We start from the raw sequence: 24280 nt of genomic DNA, 5'->3' as shown, positions 1-24280 counted from the left end.
GGTTGGAAGCCTCGAAGGATAAGATCTCTCGTGCTATCGATCATTGGCTTGATCGTATTATAGGGGGATTTGTGACTAAATTCGCGATCGATACCTCGGTCAGCTATAGCGAAGCAGAGCGGCACTTCTTCAAAGGATTGTGAGGTAAGTACTTGAAGTCTTTAAACACTTGGATTAAAATTTTATTGCGTAAAAAGTGGGTGATGCAGTTACCTTGATGTTTGGGGCTACACAAAGTGGAAAAAGCTACAGAAGTGGAGAAAGAAAAGGTCCTAAGTATAGCCTATTGATCTCACCTCCTTTGAATAGTGAGAGGAAGTAGCACAGGCTTCTCTGCGAAGTGCCATTCAATTAATAAGACAAGGGTTTCCGCAAATACCACCTCTGCCCACACCACCTCCAGGTTCACCACCTTCACCAGCAACTTCACCTACACCACCTCCACCTCCAGGTTCACCACCTTCACCAGCAACTTCACCTACACCACTTCCACCTCCACCGTGGTTCAGCATGGCGAATTCAGTAAAACTACCATTGTTTAAAGGCCTGGGAAATGAGGACCCAGACCAGTTTTGGTTCGTCATGAAATTTGTATGGGAAACAGGTGTTACATATGATAATATGAAGAAGGTGACATTGTGCCTTGTAGGACCGCGTGCTGACTTGGTACATCAAGTATTCTAATGACAATCTAAACACTGCGTTGGCAAACATCCTGACCACGTTGAATAAAGAGTTCAGTAGACCCAAATCAGAGGTGCAGTCAATTGTGGGATTCAAGGAAATTGTGATGAAACCAAGCAAGACACATTGGGAGTTGGATCAGAGACTGAAGTGTACAATCCGTGAAGCTAGTATGAATTTAACAGATGGGTAGCACCACAAATGGTTCGTGGCTTTGCTCTCACCTCACCTAAGGGTTGCGTTGTCACAACAGAAGATTACAGCTCAGGTGGAGGCCCTGGAGATTACAATGAGACTACATGAACCTTCGATGCATGATCTGAATCTGGGAGTGCAGTAGATCCATGCGCAGCTGAGAGATATTTTCTTACAACTGCAGAGTTTAAAGCATGACAAAACAGTTCACCCAGAGGTGCGTGAAGAACTCTAGTGCCTCAAGTGTAAAGTGTAGGAGCATGAAAAAGACCACTTTCCGGTCTTTGCGAACTACATTTCAGGAGGAGGATCGATGCCTTTAAGGCCGGAAGCCAAAGCAGGATCAAGTGCGGGGCCTACGTTGTGGTGCGCTATAATCCAAGTACCAGGGAAACATGAAATTGATAATTGTCACCTACTGCAGAAGTTTGTACAAAATCCACAACAGTTGTTCTGCAACTTTTATAAGTCAATAAGGAATGAAGAGCATAATTGTCAGAGCTATGAGTTAATGATGGATAGGACTCCCACCTTCAAAGTTTAGGTAGAAACACAGCCCCCTGACCAAGGTGTTGGAATAGCATGGACAGGCTTTCAGGGGCGCAGACAAGGCCGAGGCAGAGGAGGACCTGGTAGAGGTTGGGGACAGCTGATCTGTTATAATCGCGGAGGGTCGGGGAACTACGCCTACTTATGTACTAACCCGACACAACCAGCATGCAAGTTTTGTACTCAATTTGATCATGAGACTGAGGACTACCCTACACTGATAACATGAATGTGCGAAAAGGGGGCGCTACCCCTGCAACCAACTCAGAACCTACAAATGATGAGGGTTGAACCTTGTGAAGAAGATCCGAACGTAAACGTAGTGCTACGCAGTGGAATCACGACACGTGATGACAAGGGGAAACAACCTGAAGACAACACATGGGTTGACAAAGCATCCGAAAATGAGGTTGAATTTGATCTGGAGTGCACACGTGAAACATTCATGGAAGCGAAGAAGAGCTTCGCTGAGACCTCCACCTCAGAAAGCTGAGAAACACCTGCTGAAGGGATGGATCCTTCTATGCTTACAACCTTCTTGGAAACTTGCATGAAGCTACTGCGCAATAGTAAGGTGGTCAAAGGGTTACAAGAACTTATAAAAAGGTGTGCTAGAACTACTCCTGGTGAACCACGCATGGTCTGAAAGAGTGGCAAGCATAAGACTAGAATGGGGCGAGAGATGAGACTCACTGTGCAGATAGGATAATACGAAATGGACCAAGTTATTCTGGATTTTGGGTGAGATGCAAACGTTTTACCAAAACAAACATGGGAGCAGATGGGTAGACCTATGCTACAATGGTCTCCAATTCAATTAGGGATGGCGAATCAACAGAAGATCATCCCTATGGGACGGTTGTAAGGCGTCACTATATATATTGAAGGCGCGAGCGCACTGGCAGTCTTTGAAGTAATAGAAATATGGATGACAGTAACCCCTATGCTGCACTCCTTGGAATCGATTGGGCCACTGACATGAATGGGCTAATCAACCTGAAGAAGCGAAAGATGATATTTGAGAAGAAATCGGTGCGCGTAGTAGTACCCCTGGACCTGGCTGAAGGATCGTGCTATACTGAACCAGTGCGCGATTATGAGAGCGATGATGACTTGGACTGTATTTACAAGATAACGGCGCGAGGCCAATATTGGGTAAATCCAACAGTGGATGGTTGACTTACATGGGATAATGATAGTTCCTACACCTCAAACTCTGATGAAGAATTAGAGCGCTCGCAGAATCGACTGCATGAAGTAAACACACTAAGTTGTAACATGATGACCCGGTCGCTGCACTGTGTGTCGTCAGAGGTAAGAAGTTTGCCCACTTATGATGGTCTGAGTGATGTAGATGTATTTGTAGACACATTTGAGAGGGAAGTACCAAATAAGCAGCGCTTCTATGATTTGGATTGGGTGTTGTGCGCTACACCTGCGAGATGGTGGGGTACGCACAAAAGTAGTTTTGATGATTGGCATGAATGTAGAAGGATGATGTGCACTCGCTTCGGGAATCCAAAGGTATGAATAATGGATAAGTATGATGGAAAGGATGATCCATGCGCACACTTAGACAAATGGGCTCAGGCTTATGAAGCGAATCCCCAACCGAAATGGGTACACTTGTTCTATCATACCTTGGATGTCATTCCAATGAAGTGGTACCTGGAAACAGAGCTCTACCATGGTACGAGTGAGTGGGATATCCTGCGCGAAGGATTCATGATGACATTCATTTTTGAAGACAGGTTTGACTGTATTGCCGAAGTGCTCCAAGAAGTGAAAGCATCCCTATTTAGGATACCACAGGATCCCTTGGATCTGGTTCAACCCGCGTGGTCTACTCAGTTGAGCCACGCACTGGAATGCTATAACATGACTGCTGAAGAAGAAGATGAGGATCCGCAGAAGATTAAAATCCCTGAAATAGAGGGACACCGCGAAGTTGAGGGACCACAGATTGAGAATCCTGATATAACTACGCGGCTGAAAACGAAACAAGTAAACATTGGCACAGAGGCAGAGCCCAAATTTGCAAATATTGAAGATTAATTGGATTCCATGACGGTGGATAAGGTCACTGAATTGATCCGCGAATACCAGGATTTGTTCCCCACAAAGTTCACAAAGCTAAAATGGATACTAGGAGACCTGGGTATTATGAAGATAACTTTAAAATCCGATGCAAAGCCCGTTAAGAAAAGGCCTTACTGTCTCAATCCGAAATATAAGGAGAAGGTCTGCTTAGAGCTAGACAAGATGCTCGCTACAGGAATCATTGAGCCCGTGGAAAAAATATGATTAGGTAAGCCCAATGGTGGTATAGGAGAAGAAACAGAAGGATGAAATAAGGATCTGCATAGACCTCAGGAAGTTGAATGACACCTACATCTATGATCCTTTTCTAACTTCGTTCACTGATGAAGTTTTGGACAATGTAGGTGGCCAGGAAGCATATTCCTTCACTGATGGGTTCTCTAGGTACCATCAGATCATAATCACACCGGAAGATAGAAGAAATACAACCTTCACGACTGAGTGGGGATGTTTCCAGTATACTGTGATACCTTTCAGACTGAATAATGCGCCTATTTTCTCACGCGTAGTCATTGTTGTGTTCAAAGAATTTGTTCATAAATTCCTAGAAGTATACTTTGATGACAGGACAGTGTTTGGGCTGGTGAAACACCATGTTGAAAGCTTTCGATTGATGTTAGATACCTATCGAAGGTACCATATCGCGCTAAAATTGAAGAAGTGTCTATTTTTCATTCCTTTTGGGACCTTACTGGGTCATGTGGTTTGTCGACAGGGACTGATGGTAGATCCTGTGAAGATCGCAGTGATAGTTAACTTGGAGGTGCTAAGGAGTGTGAAATAGTTGCGTGCTACCTTAGGACATACCGGGTAGTACAGGAATTTTATCAAGGGATATGCCTAGATCACCTCACCTATGGAGAAATTGTTGAAAAGGGATGTCACGTTCTGCTGGAACGAGGACTGTAAGAAAAGCTTGGATGTGTTGAAAGAAAAGATGGTCAGCGTGTCGATTCTAGTCTTCCCAGATTGGAGGAAGGAGTTTCATGTACATGTGGATGCGTCGTGTATTGCGCTAAGAGATGTACTCACATAGGCTCAAGAAGGGGAATTGGACCATCCTATAACATTCGGACGCAGAAGGTTATCTAAGGCTGAGAAGAACTATTCCACTATCGAGCACGAAGGGTTAGCCATGGTATACATGCTCCAGAAGTATAGACATTATCTCCTGGGTGGCCATTTTAAGATTTATATAGATCATTCCGCATTGAAGTACCTAGCCAATAAGCCTGTGTTCGGGTGGAGAATCTGTAGATGGTTATTATTGTTCCAAGAGTATGATTTTGAAGTTATTATGAAGCCTGGACAACTAAACGCAGGACCAGACCGTCTGTCATGAATCGAAACAGGAGAGGAGCCCACTAATTTGGAGGAAGGATTACTTGATGCACAACTATTTGTTGTGTGCGTCACAAATGGTCATTTTGAGGATATACACTTTCTAATGATGGGGGGTGCCCCAGAAGGGTACACGTCCAGCAAAAGAAGGAATTAGTGGTACGTGCAGCAGACTTTTCTGTCATCACGGTGCATCTGTACAAAATGGGGTCTAATGAGATATTGTGACGATATGTACCTAAGTTTGAAAGGAGCAGTATCCTCGTAGACGCTCATGAGGGCACTGCGAGAAGAAATTATTCAGGGAGAGTAGCCGCGTAGAAGATTCTACGCGCAGGGTTGTGGTGGCCAACCCTCCACCAGGATTCAAAAGCTTACTGCAAAGCATGTGATGTGCATCAAAGAATGGGCAGGCCATCGTAGAGGGATGAACTACCTTTGAATCCGCAAATGATGTTACAACCCTTTGAGAAACGGGCAATCGATTTTGTGGGGCCCATTTAGCCCCAAGGTAAGAATATGGGAGTGTGATACATAATCACTACGGATAAGTATTTGACTCGATGGGCAGAGGCACAGCCTGTGAAGGACTGTACTAGCACGACTGCTATGAAGTTCCGCTTAGAGTATGTACTGACGCGATTTGGGTGTCCAAAGATTTTAATGACTGATTGAGGTACACACTTTCTAAATGAGATGATCAACACGCTAACAAAGGAATTTCGGGTCTATCACCAGAAAAGCACACCTTATCACCCACAGGCTAATGGGACAGTGGAATCATTAAAGAAAGTGCTAGAGAACACGTTGACCAAGGTTTGCAATGCTTAGCAAAACGATTGGGACCTACGCATACTTGCAATGCTATGGGCTTATCGGACGACATGCAAAAAGTTGACTGGACAGACACCCTTTAGGCTCGTATATGGTGTTGAAGCAGTGATGCCCATGGAATACATTAGGCCTAGTCTGCGCATAGCAGTGCTTACGGCTATGACGGATCGTGGAGCCCTCGAAGAGAGGCTCATGCAACTGGCTGAGCTTAAGGAAGAGAGATTTCTAACTAGATTTCACCAACAGGTCCAAAAGCAGCGCAAAAAAGCATGGCATGATCGGCACATTAAGTTGCGCACCTTTAAGGTAAATGACTTGGTTTTGTTGTATGATAGTAAGTTTGATAAGTTTCCAGGGAAGTTAAAAATGCACTATTAGGGCCCTATATCACTAAGGAGATTACCGATGGAGGAGTTGTTGTATTTTTTACTGATGCATGCTTCCATTCAGTGTTTTGATTTCATGTTTAAATTCATGAAATTAACTTAAGAAAACACACATAAAAAATCATGTTTTTACTTGCCATTTTGGAGTACAAACCTCAAGCACATATTTGTATTTTGATGAGGATCTTAGCATAGAAAACTAATATTTCAAAATCAGATCAAGTTGGTATCAGAGCACTGGTTTTCTTTGTGTAAGGAGGAATTTCTTGTTATTTGCAATTGAATGTGTTTTGAAGCTCAAGTGAGGAGAAGGTTCTGGAAAGGAGATCGATATTGTTACAATCTCTACCACCAGTTCTACCTCAAGTTGTAGTAGAAGCTTCAAGAAAAGCATTTCCCAAGGAGGAGAGCCTGCAAGAATGTTAGAGGATGTGAAGGCTTTTAGAAAGGCTTTCTTAGACATGGCAGAAATGGTGAAAATCCTCTATGAAGAGACGAATACAAAATTGCAAAGTGGAATATCTAGACCTCCAAGAGGAGAATGTTCTCTATGGGAAGAAGGTAATAGGAATGGTGATAAACCACCATCTTCTCCACAATATTCATGTTTTTATACAACCCTTATGCAACATTCTAGTGTAGAATGTCCCTCAAAGAAGGTAGATGGCCAAGTTTTTACCTTTTTTCCACATGATGTGGAGCATGAGGTTCTATCAACACCCAAACTCAAGGAGCTGAAAGAAGAGAGCCAAAGATTCCAAGAGGACAAATCCAGACTCAAAAGAGATTTTGAAAAAAACTTTGTATGTCAATCAAAAGATGAGGCAAATGGTAAGAATTTACATGCTTCTTATTTACATGAAAGTGTTGATGTAAATTCATTTGCAACATTTGAAAAACAAAGTAAAGGCATTGGATCCAAGCTCTTGACCAAGATGGGTTACAAGGGAGGAGGCCTTGGAGTGAATCATCAAGGCATTAAAAATCTAATTAAGGCAATAGAGAGGTCTAAATATGAAGTCTTAGGCTATGTTGCAAAACAAGAATGGCCTTCTAGTGACAGCGCATGGGTATCGTGTTCCTTTTTCAATAAAAGAAGACATGAGGAGGCAAGATGGTGGGATTTGTATCCAGAATTGGTACCCGCTTGGTTCCTCAAGCATAAGCAGGACTTCAAGTGCAAAACATATCCAAAGAGAGATGAAAAAGTTGAAGAAGAAACAAAGCTAAGTTATTCTTGCCATGCAAGTTCCTCACGCAAGAAGCGTAAACCAAAGGACAACAAAAAGAGGTATAATCATCCCGGTAATTCAAATGCTTTTCTTAATGGAAAACAACATGCTGATTTGAATAACATGTTGAGGAATGTGTTTCCATACACCTTTTTCCTTTCATCTAACCATTGTGTAGATAAGTTCTATAAAAGGAAAGAAATCATCAAGAATATGTTTATGTCTAATGGAATTGAGACCGAAAAGAAAAAATTTCATCCAAGGTTAAAGACATGTGAGCTAAGAGAAGCTCAAAAGAAAATTTTCACTCATTGCAATATTAGTGGGCATTGGGTCGAGAAGTGTTGGAAATTTTTTCAACAACTTCATCATGGTAAGGGCAAGTAAATTATGTAAGCACCAGAAAAGGAAGCGACAAAAGAAAAAGTGGCACAATATGTGACCATCCCTCAAGCAACTCCAAAAGAAGAAAAAGTTCAAATAGAGGGTTCATTTACCTGGTTGGGTAAGAAATGGGTGGACTATTTATCCAACTGAAGTTTGTAAGTCTTTGTTTTGCACTAGTTGCATATCCCCATAGATGGAAAATTTGTAAAAGTGATGTTCATAAACAAATCACTTATATGCAATAGTGTTTTCTTTGGGTATTGTTATGCTAGTTTGGCTTGTTGATAGTTAACTTGAATGGAAAATTTGGGAGTCAAGTTTATTCCATCTTGTAAAAAGCATTTTTATTTGTAGTTTAAGAAAGAATTTTAAAACTGTTGTATGAGTAGTTGCATCACATTCAATATATTACAAATGTGTTGATCACTCAGTTATACAAGTATTCACTATGTGAAACTTGTTTGGTTCATTTGTCAAAGTCTTTTGGGGACTTTATCCTTGATAAGGATTTTACAGAAGATCGCCATGGGATTTCTTCTTGGGAAGGATGTTGTTGTGGATGGCCATAGCGACATGGACAAGCTGAGAAGAACATTGAACTTGAATTCTTTGGTTAGGTTATATTTCAAGTTCATCTTGAGAAACAGCTAACACAAGTGAAATTCAAGGCACTACAATCATTGATTGGATCGAGTTTGGAAATGTGAAGGAACCGTAACTTCAAATGTTGAACAATTGAAAGTGAAATTTTGGGGACCAAAAGTATTTAGTGGGGAAGAGTGATTAAGAGCTCAAAATTTGCCAAAAATTCAAAGTTTTTAGAATGGTTTGGAACCTCAATGACTGCATAGATCTCGTCGTCCTGATTCTGGCACAACTCGTTTCACAGAAAACCGATATCATATGCTCAACATATCACATGATGATCATTTGCTCAAATAAGAAAAATATTTGCAGGTGCTAACATGGATGCTAATGTAGGTTTTAACCCTATACAAAAATTACTTACATACGAATTCTAAAAATAGAAAATAAACAATGGGAAGAGAATAACACATAAAATATATATACACTGGTATTTTCCCCTTGTTGGCTTAAGGGCCTGACCTAGGTTCGGAGTTAATTAGTCAAACAAATCCCTACACTACTGGCCTTTTCAGCATCAGCCCGCGGAGCGTGGACTGAAGTCTCACCCAAAGTAGTATGGGGGGATGCTGGAACCAAGTTTTCTCACCCTGGAGATGTCTGAGGGGTCGATTTAGTCCAACTTTGAATACCTTCACGCAGGTCACTTCGCGCACTATCCTAACCTGCAATACCTTCGCGATCTATTAGGATCACCTTTCACATAGCCCTAATCAGGGGCTGAGATGCTTTCGTCCTGCTAGGCAAACGATCTATGCTAATTCTCCAAGTTACACTGCGTATCTTACTTATCTTCTTACAATTTTTAGTTAACTTCGTGTAAACAGATACCTTTTCTCACATTTACTTAATCAACATAATCATATAAGTTCTCACACCATATAAACAGTGAAAAGGCAATTAATACCCAGTATACTCAAAGCATAAAAACAATAAATGAATACATAGGAATGGTATAAAACTTCTCTTTATTAATGCTTCAATAGTTACAGACTCAACCTGCCTTGCGCACTCAGCTACAGGGGTCCGCGCACTCAGCAACAGACTACTAGGCCTTTGCGCACTCAGCTGCAGAGCCTTCTCCTACTCTAAAACCTAAATACTTGACTCTACACTTAGATCTTCGACTATCCTTCTATTACATCATCATTCTATTACTAACTGATTTACTACTTAGAGCCTCGCTCTATTTATACAATCCCATGGTCCGCGGACCATGGGTAGATCTCTAAAGCTGACATTACATTACAAAATTAAGGGCGGGCAACCCTGTGGCTCATGTACAAACTTCGCACTCCGTGCCCATAAAATGTGGAGTTTTTACATCGGATTTACATCTTTTGACCAAAATCTGGGCTTTGAGCCCCAAAATTTCCCTTGGGGGATCCCGTGCCCAACACCCCTGGATCCCAAAGCTGGGACTACCACATTGATTTTTTATTATGTTCATTTCATTGTTACAATACATATATATACATGTCGGAGCATCCATAAATGCCAATCCATTAACCCTAGATTATAACATAACTGTAGTTCCCTTGACCGGATCTACAAAATACCGTGGACCGAAAACCATCGCACCCAAAACCATGTACAAAATCCATGCACAAAACCATAGGTAGGTCTGCCCCACCTAATATAGTGTCCCAAAACCCTATATTATATAACACAACCCAACAGTTTACTGAGCATCTATACATCCTAGTCAACAAAAGGAATATTCTAGGTGTATTCATGTTGTATATTCCTTCAGCATATTCTTCGAAATATTCTCGGGCTTGGTGGCATCGTTCTATTGGTCCACGTGTCTTTTGTTTGGGCCAATGAGGAGGTGACACGTGGCTAAACCTGAGACCGCCATGTGTCCTACTCGTGTTAATGCAAAATTTATTATGGCAGACAGGGCAGAGGTCAGGCTCAACCCCGTGACCTCCCATAGCATAGACAAACGACTTACTAATGTGCCCCACGATCTTTCTTAACCATATGGGCAGGTGGGTTCCTCTTAAAGTTTGATGTTTCATAATATGGGGGAGTAGGCGAACTTAACCACCCCCCATGTGAACACCATAACCACCGACGATCACCACCAATGATCACCGCCAACGAAGACCACTCACAGTCACCGCTAATAGCTCCACATGTGACCATGCCTTCTAAACCGCTAGCATGTTATGTGATCGTCGGAGGGAGGGGGCCAGCGTTGAGGACTAGCCCTTGGGCACATCGTCCCCCACATGACCATTCTTTTGGTTTTTAGGCCTTAGCGTCTAAATTAACGGTCCTACAAATCCGCTTGGAAATTGTGGAATTTGTTGCTCCGTTAGCGGAAAATGGGGTGAAATTGTAGGATGTTGTCGGATTTTGTGCAATTTGTAGAGTGAATAGTTGAGAAACTAGGAGAGGTCATAAATTCTCTAGTTTTTGACCAAATTGGATGAAAAAAGAGGCTAGGTAGTCATTTTTGGATATTCTGGACTCATTGGAGTAGGCCTCAAAATTAAAGGAGCACTTCTAGATAGGATTTTTGCAGATGGAAATCTATGGGTGCCATGGTCAACCAAAATGTTGATTTAGTTTATGGAGGAGTTTGAAGATGGAGATGATCTTGCAGGGGTTTTCTAGCCTCCATGTTATTTCTCCAACAGCTATTACATCAATGTTGTAGCTTTTATTCCTCTTTTCTCTATGTGGTTTGGAGAAGATACTTGCTTATGTACTTCAAGTGGATTGTAGTATTGTTGATTCTCTTGGAAGTTGGAGTATGGGGTCTTGGTGCAAGATGCCTTTGTTTGCTGCAAGTTTACATGTTTGACTATAGTTTAACATGTATTTGGAGTGATAACTCTTGAAGAAGTTTTTTTCTTTCAAGGAGAAACTAAACATTCCATTTCTCAGCACTTTAAGTACTCATATTTTCTAAACATTGAGCATAATGAGAAGGGGTGGTGCCATTAGAGCTGATCGAAGGAGATGTAGCCAAGGAGGGGTGAACTCCTTTAAAAATGGCTAGTGTATTATTTCTTGATGCATGCTTCCATTCAGTGCTTTGATTTCATGTTTAATATTTTCCATGAAATTAACCTAAGAAAACACACATAAAAACTCATGTGTTTTACTTGTTATTTTGGAGTACAAACCTCAAGCACATTTTTGTATTCTGATGAGGATATTAGAGTAGAAAACTAATATTCAAAATTCATATCATTGATCTTGTCATCATGTGTTTAATGGATTCTGGAAGTTACAACAAGTTCTGGGAAGTGGCCAAATTTCTAGGCTTGGAAAGTGTGTTAAATTCCCCGGACTCTAGCACAGGTATGCTGGAAATAGTCCCTGGACACAGGCATGCTGACTTGTGGGAGAGTCCAGAGCTCTCTAGATGTTGGCATGCATGTAACATGGGAGTTTCCAAATGTTTAATAGCTTAAAGACCCAGTGAGACTCAGGGGTGTTAGTGTCAGTCTTTGCAGCCTTCCTCCAGTGATCAAACATGCTCTTACAAAGTGATTTTAAGGTGTCAAGGTCAAATTTTATCATTTCAGTGAGTCTTCAAGTAAAATTTGGTCACTAGGAATTAGGTCTAGGGTTTGCTTTCACTCCTTTCAAAGTTGTCCAAATGTCGGTCTATGTCACTATTCAGTTGAGTCTACCATCATTCAGAGGGTTGTCATCATCATGTCAGGTTCCAATGGGTCATTTTACACCTTGTTCATGCTTCAGTTGCGCCTAGGTAAGGTCATTTCCCTCTCCTAGGGTTTTGAAAGAAATTTCTCTTGGACGGTCAAATCATCAGCAAAACTTGTATCCTGATGTTCATACACCTTCCCCTATCCTTAATGTACCTTATTAAACATTTCCCATCACTGAGATCCCCCAAATTCCTCATTTTCACACAAACCCTAGTTTCTTGCTACAAACCCTATTTTCTAGGCTAGGCCTGTGTTTTTCCCTTTTGGACCCCTTCCCCTCACTCAATTTAAAAGATTACACTTTTCCCTACTTCCCAAAATTTCCTCAAGAATTTAGAAGCTCCCTATCCCCTTAATTTCGCTTCATTTCGACAAATCCCTTGTTCCACACATCGGGATAAGTTTCACTCAAATGACGTTTCTGAGCAATAAAAGATTAATTTTTGAAAATTGAGAGATTGTTTTGTCCAAAACAGGCCAAGGAAGAAAAACCTCCTTCACTTTTTACACAGGTGTCATGGGTTTATAGAAATGTCAAAAATACTATTGCCTCGGGAGAATTGATGCACCTCTGAAGTGACCTTGGGAAAATCAAGTTTTCTCCTATCTTGGTTAGTCAAATGACTTTCTTGATGAGTCAAATAATAACTAGACACAAATATATTTCCAATGAGCTATCATGAGCTCAATTTGGAGTTGAGGAAGGCATTTAAAAGTTGACTGTAACAGCACTCTGCCTTTAGGCAGCCTCATTTGGCACATTTTTACCATTCTTGGGAGATTTGCCTTTTGATAGGGAAAATGAACTCAAAATTGCAAAATTATAGTTGGGTTGCAAAGTAGACTCAAATACCTTTCCAACGAGCTATCCTGTGCCCAATTTTGACACTGGGAAGGACTCCAAAAGTCTTATGGAAAAAGCGCGACGCACAAAGAAGGTGGCGCGGCGCACTGGGAGTTTTTGCCCAATGTTATTCTGAACGAGCGCGGCGCACTGGGAGTTTTTGCCCAGTGTTATTCTGAACGAGCGCAGCACACTGGGAGCACACAGCGCATTGGGTTCTTAGCACGGTGCATATAGCCCAAAGCCTGAAATTTTTTCAAACTTCTCCAAATTTCTCATTCCTTGCATGAATTTGCCAAGTAGGCCCTTCTTCTTGATGTTGCATCAAATTTTGTGATACATGATGGTGGTTGGGTGTTAAGGTTGAAAAAAAAAAGCCAAACCCTCCCTCTAAATTGCCTTCAAAGGAATAATTTTTTGGGTTCCTAAATCTTTAATTTTTCACCAAGGACTCTCCTCCTTCCCCATTTCTCCCTTGTTTCATCATTTCCTACCCCCCACTAAGCTCATCACATTTTCTTTCCTACATTCAAATCCTAAAACCCCAAAACCATAGCCCTTATAAAAATCTCCCAACCCTATACAACAATCCCAAACCCTAAACCCTATTCCTATAAATAAATCCCCAAACCTCACACTCCTAAAACACAATCAAGTGATTGTCCTCACATTGCAGACTTCACTTGATTGAACCATATCCTTACCCTCACTCCATTATACCTACTGTTCCATATTCCTCACATCTCCTCATTTCCCTTTGGCATATTTGGCACTTGGAGACAAAGACATCAAGCCTTCATTACTCATTTTCAACAAATCAAACATACACATGGCATAGACTTTCAACACCATGGAGGCGGGCACTGATACATCATATGACCAAGACAACGACTCTACAACTAAAACTACACACACCAGGAGGGTACTGAGGAGGCACAAAACACATGATCGGCTCCAAGTCTTGATTGAAGCTTCTTTGGTTGAGCATGGCACTTGATGGGGGACCTACAGTCCAAATTTCAAGAAATTTGGAGCAATTTTTGACATTTTGGAATTTTTGCACTAAAAAACAGGGTTTTTCTCCCTGTGCGCCGTGCCACGTGGCGCGCGCTTATGATTGGAGGCTCTAAATGCAAAAAAAAATTATATTTTTGGATTTTTCATGAAAAATCATGACTGTTGGTGCATGTCCTAGAATTTGGCAAGTTTTGAGTCCTCGGGAGGTCAAAAAACACCCTAAAAATGACCTCTCTGCCCCTATTTTGACACACAGGAAGAAGTCTTGGGAGATTGAAGTTTTGGAGGGGCAAATGGGCACCAAATTTAGAAATTCCACTTGGGTTAGAAACTAGACAGGTAGGGATTTCCAACAAGCACACGTGGGCTCAATTTGGACTTTAGGAAGTGCCTCAAACTCAGCCTCAAAGTGGCGCGACGCACAAAGAAATTGGCGCAGCGCACAGAGGAGTTTTGCTTGTTTTTCACTGTTCAGCTCGGCAATTCACCCAGTTTTGACCAATTTTGCTTCTTGAAGTTATTCTTGACTCTTCATGATGTAATTTGAAAACCATGATGTAATATTGGCACATTTTTACTTGTTCTAGAAGATTCATTCACCAAAAGGTGAAATGTGAGTGAATGAATCAGTTTCCTAGCATATAGGGGTAAGTTGTTTGACTACCTAGTTTTCAGTTCCTTGTTTAGAATTGGTTCAAACAACTCCTAGAATGATGAGATCGACCCCTAGAGGCAAGGGAATAGGTTTGTCTTGTCTATATTATGTAATTTCTAAGTCATTCTCAGGGTTGGACTCTTGGGAAAAGCTTGGCACTCTATTGTATATTTTATCTATGCATTTTTGGCTAAGGAAAGACCAGCATTTTGCAGCACTGTTTGGGATCCTTGTGGCTTTATGTTTTTATGGTGTGCCTCTCTGAGTAATTGTAAGTTTATCTAGTGTTTTGTGTATCATTTTCATGCTTCTTCTTCTGAATTTGAAACAAATGAGTGATTAAGGTGGAATCCATAACTGTTATGTTTTGCCTTTGAATTTGTTTAAATTTCCATGTTTTCATCTATTTAAGGAGAATTCTTGAGACTCTCTTGCTCTCCTTAGCTCCTCACCAGTCTGATCTATCCATCTCACTTGCTTTAAAGCATCTGTTATGAAACCAGCACAAGAAAAGATAGATCAACGCCTTAGAATTCAGCCTCTTCGAGGGGGCAACCTCCTTTACATTACATAAATGAACAATTCTTGGATGATTCAAATGACAAAACCTACTTTCTATATATAGGAGTCTAAGGAGTCACAATATAATCCATCCGACCTAACAATAATAATATAAAGCCACAAAAATAACAATAGAGGGATTCTATGGGCAAATTAATAATAATATGGGGGCAATGGGGGCACAACAATATAAATAAGGGGTATAACTACAATAGTAATGGGGTAATCACTAGTATTATCGGACCCAACATGCCCCTCGCCTTCAGAAAAGTGTTGTCCTCAACGCTTGAGTAGTTCTGGATACTTCTGCATAAAATTCTCATCCTCCCATGTGGAATCTTCAGCGGATAAGTTCTTCCACTTGATAAGGTACTCTGAAATTGATCGATTTCGTAGCTATCGAGTTCTTGTTTCTATAACTGCTTCCGGTTCCAATATAATTTTTCCTTCCTCATCAAGTTTTGGCAATATTGTTTGAACTGGGAGCTTGTCGCCTATAACCTTCTTTAAGCATGAAACATGGAAAACTGGGTGCATTCGAGAAGCTGCAGGAAGCTCCAATTTGTATGCCATAGTACCAATCTTTTGCAACACCTTGTACGGACCATAATACTTTGGTGATAATTTATTATCCTTCTTAGCTTGCTTGAGGGACATTTGCTTATATGGTTGTAGCCGTAGGAATACCCAATCACCTACATCAAAACTTCTTTCACTGCGATGTTGATATGCCTGTTGTTTCATTCTATTCTGTGCCAACATGAGGTTATCCTTTAAGAGTTGGAGGACTTGTTGTTGATGTTCGATGTGATGTTCCACTGCCTGAACCTTAGAATTTTCTCTTAAATATGATGTGACGGATGGTGGTTGATACCCATAAAGTGCCATAAATGGGGTCATTTTTGTTGTTGTATGAAAGGAAGTGTTATACCACCATTCAGCCAGAGGCAACCATTTGACCCATCGTGTTTGTTTATCAGATACAAAGCAACGAAGATATCCTTCCAAACATTTGTTTACTATCTCAGTTTGCCCATCAGATTGAGGATGATAAGATGAGCTATGAGCTAACTGAGTACCAAGACAAGAAAATAAGTTTGTCCAAAAATTTCCAGTGAAAATGGGATCTCTGTCACTTACAATAATCTTTGGGTTTCCATGTAGCTTTTGAATTGTTTCCATAAATGCAGTAGAAACTGTACTGGCTTTAAATGGATGTGATAATGCACAAAAGTGTGCATACTTGGTAAGTTTGTCAACTACCACCATGATGGCACTCTTTCCCTCAGACTTGGGTAAACCTGTGATAAAATCCATTGATACCTCCTCCCAACGTTGGCTTGGAATGGATAAAGGTTGTAATAGACCCGGTGTCTTAACTGTTTCAACTTTATTTTGTTGGCAAACCAAACATTCTGCCACAAACTTTTGAATATCTGATTTAAGGCCATCCCAAAAAAATTCCTTCTTAACCCTGTGGTAAGTTTTTACAAATCCTGAGTGCCCTCCTAGGGGAGAAGTGTGCAATTCCATAAGAATCTTTTGTTTTAGCTGGGAATTCTTACAGAGGTATAAGCGATCTTTGTACCATAATGAATCATTTTTCCAGCTAAATGTATCAGACGTACTGGAATCTTGTTGTAGCTTTCGAATAAGTGCCCACACTTCTTCGTCATTCTTCCATTCCTCCCTTGCTTCATTTATCCAATCTGGTTGGATGATAGAAATAGCGCACAACAATGCTTCCACATCCTCATCCTTTCTTGAGAGTGCATCTGCCACCACATTTTGCTTCCCTTTTTTGTAGATGATTTCAAAGTCATAACCCAACATCTTTGTGACCCACTTTTGTTGCTCTTCAGAGGATAATCTTTGTTCTAAAAAGTATTTAAGGCTATCATGATCCGTTTTTACCTTGAAGTGTCTTCCCATTAGGTAGGGTCGCCATTTCTTAAGTGCATGGAGTATTGCCAACATTTCCTTCTCATAAATAGCTTTGCTTAAAACTTTCCCTTGATTGGACGACTTTCAAAAGCAATGGGTCTTTCATCTTGCATTAGAACAGCACCAATTCCATTTCCTGAAGCATCACATTCCACAATAAAGGTTTTTGTGAAGTCTGGTGTAGCTAAGACTGGTGCTTGGCACATTGCCTCTTTAAGATGTTCAAAGGCCTTTGTTGCTTCCGGAGTCCATGAAAATGCATCTTTCTTCAATAATGTTGTTAGAGGTGCTGCTATTCTCCCATAATTCTTAACAAACTTGCGATAATACCCTGTCAACCCAAGAAATCCTCGCAGATGCTTTATGGATGTGGGGATTTTCCATTCCTTAATGGCTTTAATTTTGCTGGGGTCTACCTTAACTCCTTCATGAGATACAATATGACCCAAATATTCCACCTCCTGGACTCCAAAGAAACATTTGGATCTTTTGGCATATAATTGTTTCTCCTCCAATAGTTGTAGCACCCTGTCAACATGTTCAACATGATCCTTCCAAGACTTGCTGTAGATAGTATATCATCAAAAAATACAAACACAAATTTTCTAAGGAATGGTTTGAAAATTGAATTCATCAAACCTTGAAATGTTGAAGGTGCATTGGTAAGGCCAAAAGGCATGACCAAAAATTCATAATGACCCTCATGAGTTCTAAATGCCGTTTTCGGAATGTCTTCAATCTTCATTCTGATTTGATGATATCCTGAACGAAGATCCAACTTGGTGAAGTAAATTGATCCATGCAATTCATCCAGTAATTCATCAATGACAGGAATGGGGAACTTATCTTTAATAGTGAGCTTGTTGAGCTCCCTATAATCCGGACACATGCGCCATGATCCATCCTTCTTGTGCACCAATACTACTGGAGCAAAGAAAGAACTTTGACTCGGTTGAATTATACCAGCCTCTAGCATTTCTGCAACCATACGTTCAATTTCACTTTTTTGGACATAGGGATATCTGTACGGCCTGATGTTTGGAGGAACACTTCCTGGAATCAGATGAATAGCATGATCATGATCACGCATAGGTGGGAGACCTTTGGGAGTCTCAAATACCTTGGAATGATTGTCCAGGACTTTTTGGAGATCTGGAGAAATAGATGATTCTAATGTGGAAACATCTAGCGAACATAATTGTGCAATTACACCCCTTTGCTCCTTTTTTAGAAGCTTTGTCATACCATTAGAGCTGATTATCTTTCCTGGTTTCCCTACAATACCCCTTAATTCAACTTCCTTTCCTTCTGTAGAAAATTTGATGAAAAGTTCTTGAAAATTAAAAATTATTGTACCCAAGGATAGTAGCCATTGGACTCCTAGTACAACATCAGCACCTCCCATTGGAATGGAAAGCATTGGGCTAGTCAATACATATTCTCCCATGGATAGCTTGATATTATGGCACTTTCCAGAGCAATTTATTGTTCCTCCATTTGCAATCATCACTTGACACTCTGGTGCTGGATATAGGAAGCAATTCAATTCTTTTGCTACCTTACAATGAATAAAATTGTGGGTGCTTCCTGAATCAATCAACACTATTACCTTTTTCTTCTTGATTTGTCCTTCTATCTTGATGGTTTGAGGAGTGGTAATTCCCGCCAATGCATTACAAGATATGGTCGGATTTATTTGTTCTTCATCTAGGCTTTGTTCCTGGAGCATATCCTCTTCTTTTGACCTTTCTTGCTCCTTTTCTTCTTCCTCTTCACAATCTATGTAGAATAATTTCTTCTCAGCACACTTATGACCTTTAGTGTATTTTCTATCACAACTGTAACAAAGCCCTTTTGCTCTTTTTTCTTCCAATTGTTGTGGTGTCAACCTTATAGGTTGTGGAAGACTAGGGGCAACTGCACTTCCGTCTTTATAGTTGTGAGTGGTATGCTTCCTGGTTGCCATAATTTTGCTTTCCATTTTTCTTGCTAACCTGAATGCCTTCTCTAATGAATCAGGTTCCCAAAGGCGAACATCATGTTGGATATTATCCTTTAAAGACCCTATGAACACATCAATCCTATGCTCCTCTGGAATATCTTTTACCCTTATGTTCAATTTTTGGAACTCCTCAATGTGCTCCATTATTGAACCCTTTTGTTTGAGACTTATCAATTGGCTAAAAAAAGTGTTGCTTTTTGTATCCTCATAATGTGCTATCAATTCTTCCGTAAAAATTGCCCAAGTGATAAATTGTTTACGAGAGCAAAGCCATTGATACCATACAAACTGATTTGGTTCCAAATATAAAGTTGCCATACGTACCTTTTGTGTGTTTTGCACATTATTGAGATCGAAGAACTGCTCCATCTGTAATATCCATGTGGCGGGATCCTTGCCATCAAACTTCCTCATATCGATTTTTGGAATATGGTGGGTCTTTGATCCAACATTAGAGTCTATGGAATCATGATTAACATTTCTTTTGTTCACATCATGAGTTTCCTTTACAACCTTTTCACCATTAGTAAGTATTTCTTGTAGAAAATTTGTCAAATCTGTCTTCAAATCTGCCATGTCTGTCTTCAAATCTGTCCTCAAATCTGTCTTCAGATCATCCATCTTAGCTTCCATGCCCTTTATCTTAGATTCCACGCCATTTATCTTAGCATCTGTTAGCTTTTGTGAGCGTGACATTTGTTGCACTTGTTCTTGTAATTTTGATATATCAAGTAGCATTTCTTCCTCTTCTTCATGAGTCATGCTAGACTTTCAGGTTCCTTACTAGGTGTTTGCATTTTCTTTCCTCGGGGCATCAGTTACCGATAATAATGCTTTACTATGCCCTTTGAATTCCTTCAAACCAAGCTTGTGCAAAAATTAAAAAAAAGAAAAACTACACACCTTTTTTTACTTCGTAGAAGCCTGATATTGAATCTGATGTATCTCTGTAATTTCGAATCATCTAGTTCTAAAACTGTTATCGGTAGTAGCCTTCTATGTCCTCTTTCCAATGCCACTAGTCTGATCCAAATTGGATTCTCCAAGAAAGAGTTATGCACAATCTCCCACAGTGACTTGATTATAGACTAGTTCAGTAGAGCGAAATTGTATGAAGTGCCATGTGTCACTTTTCCAACCTTTGACTCTGAAAAATATATACAAGAAAACTAGAGTCCGTCCTCTTTCTGTACCTTCTTATGAAATTTCAATCCGATGCTCAGAAAGAAATTTATGACGATTTTCCCCAGGTCACCTGTTTTGAATGTAATTCAGGAGTCTACAAAAAGACCAACTTCCTCAGATCATATCTCCGAAAATATCACGCAAAATGCTCTGAAATTTAGGTCCAAGGTTCGTCGCGATTTCTTCCCAAATGGGTTTTTTTTGCGACTTCTGAAACGTCACAGAAAAAAAGTTATAGCGAAAATTCCACGATGACCTGTTTGGAGCAGCGAAACCCTAGAATCCAAAGCTCTGATACCAAATGTTATGAAACCAGCACAAGAAAAGATAGAAAAGATAGATCAACGCCTTAGAATTCAGCCTCTTCGAGGGGGCAACATCCTTTACATTACATAAATGAACAATTCTTGGATGATTCAAATTAAAAAACCTCCTTTCTATATATAGGAGTCTAAGGAGTCACAATATAATCCAGCCGACCTAACAATAATAATATAAAGCCACAAAAATAACAATAGAGGGATTCTATGGGAAAATTAATAACAATATGGGGGCAATGGGGGCACAACAATATAAATAAGGGGTATAAATACAATAGTAATGGGGTAATCACTAGTATTATCGGACCCAACAGCATCAAAACGATTGCCTTCCTTGCCCCAATCGGAACTATGTAGAAACTGTGCCTCATCTCCGAGCCCAAATTTGCCTTTCCCATTTTTTCAACAAAACCCTTAAAAAACCAAATCAAATCCCTGCACTTAACACCTAGCCTAAGTTCAGTTGCAAATTTATTCATCTCGAGCCTCATTGATTACCTTTTGCCAAGATTGACCCGGAGAGAGCCCTCTCCTGTCCTCGTAGGGCTAGCTACGAGGCTGAGCATGGTTTGATGTGGACCTAGAACCTTGTCTTTTCAGCCTGAGACAAATCTAGGCTCTAACATAGTGGCGACCATACTGGGGAAGAAAATGTTTTTCTTGTTGATATCATTTGTTTTATAGCTACAGACGGAGCCTGAAGTTATGCCAGGTAGCCTTCGAAACGCTTTTGATTTGCATTAGCGGAAGTAGATAAACGCTGCTTCAGTCAATCTCCGGTCTAGCTTGTAAACGTGACATCTAACTTGTTAATTGCCCCAGTACATGTATCAAGTTCAGATCTGATTGTTGATGGTGGACAACGATCAGACACTGGAAAGGCTGAAATCATTCACCTGGTGATTCCAAATCATTTTCGAGATCAGATCCAAAGACTCCACTGGATGATGAACCTGGCGAGCAGAAACATGAAAAGACAATATGGACAGATCAGGTATTCAAGTTGGAGTTTCATCCAAGACATTTTGTTCTTTGTTCTAAATTATTTCTTCTCTTTTCCCGAGAATGTTAACAAGGCTTTGCAAAGTATACTATGCTTGAGAAAAGATCCCAGGCCTGCATTTGATTCCTTCCCTTTGAAGATGGTAAATACCAAAGATTTTCATGCCTTTGAGCTTGATCAAGACCCTTCTTCTGAATCTTGTGATGACCCTCTTCAGAGTGATGAACCTAAAGAAAACAAAACTAATCCTGTAGCTCTTGTATATATTCCTACACCTTTTATTGTCCCAAATAGGTATAAACCTCTTGTTTTACCTTCTGTTCTTCATGCTTTTCCCGAAAACTATGATCTATACTTGTCTAGGTTTGACGGTGAATGTAAGAATATAAACACTGAGCAACATGTGCAGAATGTTGAGAATTTTCTAGATCTTTTTGAAGTTGATGAAGAAGATTTCAGTATAAGGCTTTTTGCTCTTTCTTTGCAAGGCAAAGTGAAGAGTTGGTTCAAAGCCCTACCTGATGCGAGCATCTCAGATCTCCAGCAGTTCTTCAAAGTTTTCCTCGACAGGTGGGTGGTCAGACAGAACCTTTTCTTGATTATAGAAGAGTATAACCAACTGAAAAGACTGCCAGGGAAGACAGTACAACAGTTTTCTGCCAGATTTAACCAAGTTTATTATTCAATTCCAGTTGATATAAGACCTCCTCCTAGATCTGCTCTCTTGCACTATCCGGGCGCCTTTGATCCGGAAATGGAGTTTCAGCTGAGAGAAAGGAATGTCGCAACACTTGAAGAGATGCAGAACAGTGCAGTAAATGTAGAGGCTCATCTGCTGATCCAAAGGACAATGTTGAAAGAAGAAGGAGACGAATAACATAGATCCTGAGAAATCGACATCTCTAGAGGTAAAGCTTGACATTTTGGTAAGTGCAGTGGAAGAGATGATGCAAAAGATCAACGCAAGGAATGAGAATAGTGTTCAAGCCCATGGCTCGCTTATTGAAGAAGAACCAGCTGCTGATCCAAAACATCTTATTTCCTATCCCAATTGTTATAGATCTGATAATGATTGTCTTATTAATCATCTTGGAGAAGAGAGATTTGTTGATATGACATGTATGCTTGATGATGTCTTTTATACTGATGATTTGCCTCAGTTTGATCAGTATGATGATGATTATGTTCTCCAAACAGAAGCTAATCTTGCAAACAAACAAGCAGCTAGTTTGTGGGAGGAAGAAGTTCACTTTCAGCAGCTCGAATACAATGTTCAGCCATCACATATCAGCTATGACAGTGACGAGGAAAGTGCAACAAATTTTGAAGTAAGTGAAGGATCTTTGCCTTTTTGTTTCGAATCATTTCAGTTTTTGAAGGCAAAATTGCATAGTACATCTTCAGTAAAGAATGAGCAACATGTAGGCAATCATGTAATCACATTGGAACCAATATAAAATGGGTTGCAGTAGTCTTTTCAAGTTTTACATGATCCACTAGCTGATATTTTGGATGAGGTTTGTAGTCAAAGTCCTTCTCCATTGACTACATGTGAGCCTGAAACATGTACTGATATAAACTTGACCCAGCAACTGGTTTCTTTGTCATTTTCAGCAGGAGTCTCGTCATAAAGCTCAGATCAAAGTTTGCATTCATGGTATGAAGAGAAGAGAAGTAATCCATTGAATGAGCTAAGTCCCAGTGTGCATGAATTTCAAGATCCTTATGCAGTGTTTTTGGAGGCGGATAGAGAATCCATAACATTCAACGGATCTATTTCCAAGTTTTCATGGGAGTTGCCTTTCAGTAGCTCTCTCTTGTTGTTCATAAGCGAGCACTTGCGGAGAATTCAAACAGCAGACGAAATACTTACTTGGTTGCATTGGTTGTTTCATTTCACTTGATCAGGTGATGAATGAAACTGTTAGAGTAGGTTTTGATGAATAAGCTCCACTTTGAGCATCATTTCCAGTTTGTCAGTTGTGTTTACATATTGAGTCAGTTTTCAGTTGAGTGAGAGTCAGTTTGTGTCGTCAAGTCGTCAGTTTTCAGTCATGCATTTTAGCTTGAGTTTTGACTCCATTGCCCAATGGATGAAGGTACTGTCTAGCTCTTCCAGAGATCTGCCGTTCTTGGCACCTCCAAGGAGCTACCATCCCCATTGGAGCCAAGGTTAGTGTCAGTCTTTGCAACCTTCCTCCAGTGATCAAACATGCTCTTACAAAGTGATTTTAAGGTGTCAAGGTCAAATTTTATCATTTCAGTGAGTCTTCAAGTAAAATTTGGTCACTAGGCATTAGGTCTAGGGTTTGCTTTCACTCCTTTCAAAGTTGTCCAAATGTCGGTCTATGTCACTATTAAGTTGAGTCTACCATCATTCAGAGGGTTGTCATCATCATGTCAGGTTCCAATGGGTCATTTTACACCTTGTTCATGCTTCACTTGCGCCTAGGTAAGGTCATTTCCCTCTCCTAGGGTTTTGAAAGCAATTTCTCTTGGACGGTCAAATCATCAGCAAAACTTGTATCCTGATATTCATACACATTCTCCTATCCTTAATGTACCTTATTAAACATTTCCCATCACTGAGATCCCCCAAATTCCTCATTTTCACACAAACCCTAGTTTCTTGCTACAAACCCTATTTTCTAGGCTAGGCCTGTTTTGCCCTTTTGGACCCCTTCCCCTCACTCAATTTCAGAGA

The 24280-nt window shown here is 40.4% G+C and overlaps 1 protein-coding gene across 1 annotated transcript in view; it reads left to right on the top strand.

Moving 5' to 3' along the window:
- The first annotated feature begins 510 nt into the window (after positions 1-510).
- The window catches only part of LOC149250894 (ras-related protein RABA5b-like), a 63071-nt gene continuing 39301 nt past the window's right edge, over positions 511-24280 (top strand). Inside the window, exon 1 of the mRNA XM_089453783.1 lies at positions 511-666. Coding sequence (XP_089309909.1) covers positions 511-666 — 156 coding nt within the window. The remainder of the gene's footprint in view (positions 667-24280) is intronic.

Source organism: Pinus tabuliformis, chromosome 7, assembly GCF_031772625.1.
Source record: "Pinus tabuliformis cultivar Carrire ecotype Pingquan chromosome 7, CPIR1, whole genome shotgun sequence".
In the NCBI taxonomy this organism is placed as follows: Eukaryota; Viridiplantae; Streptophyta; class Pinopsida; order Pinales; family Pinaceae; genus Pinus; species Pinus tabuliformis.
The sequence above is the reverse complement of the archived record's forward strand: the minus strand, read 5'-3'. Positions and strand labels throughout refer to the sequence as shown.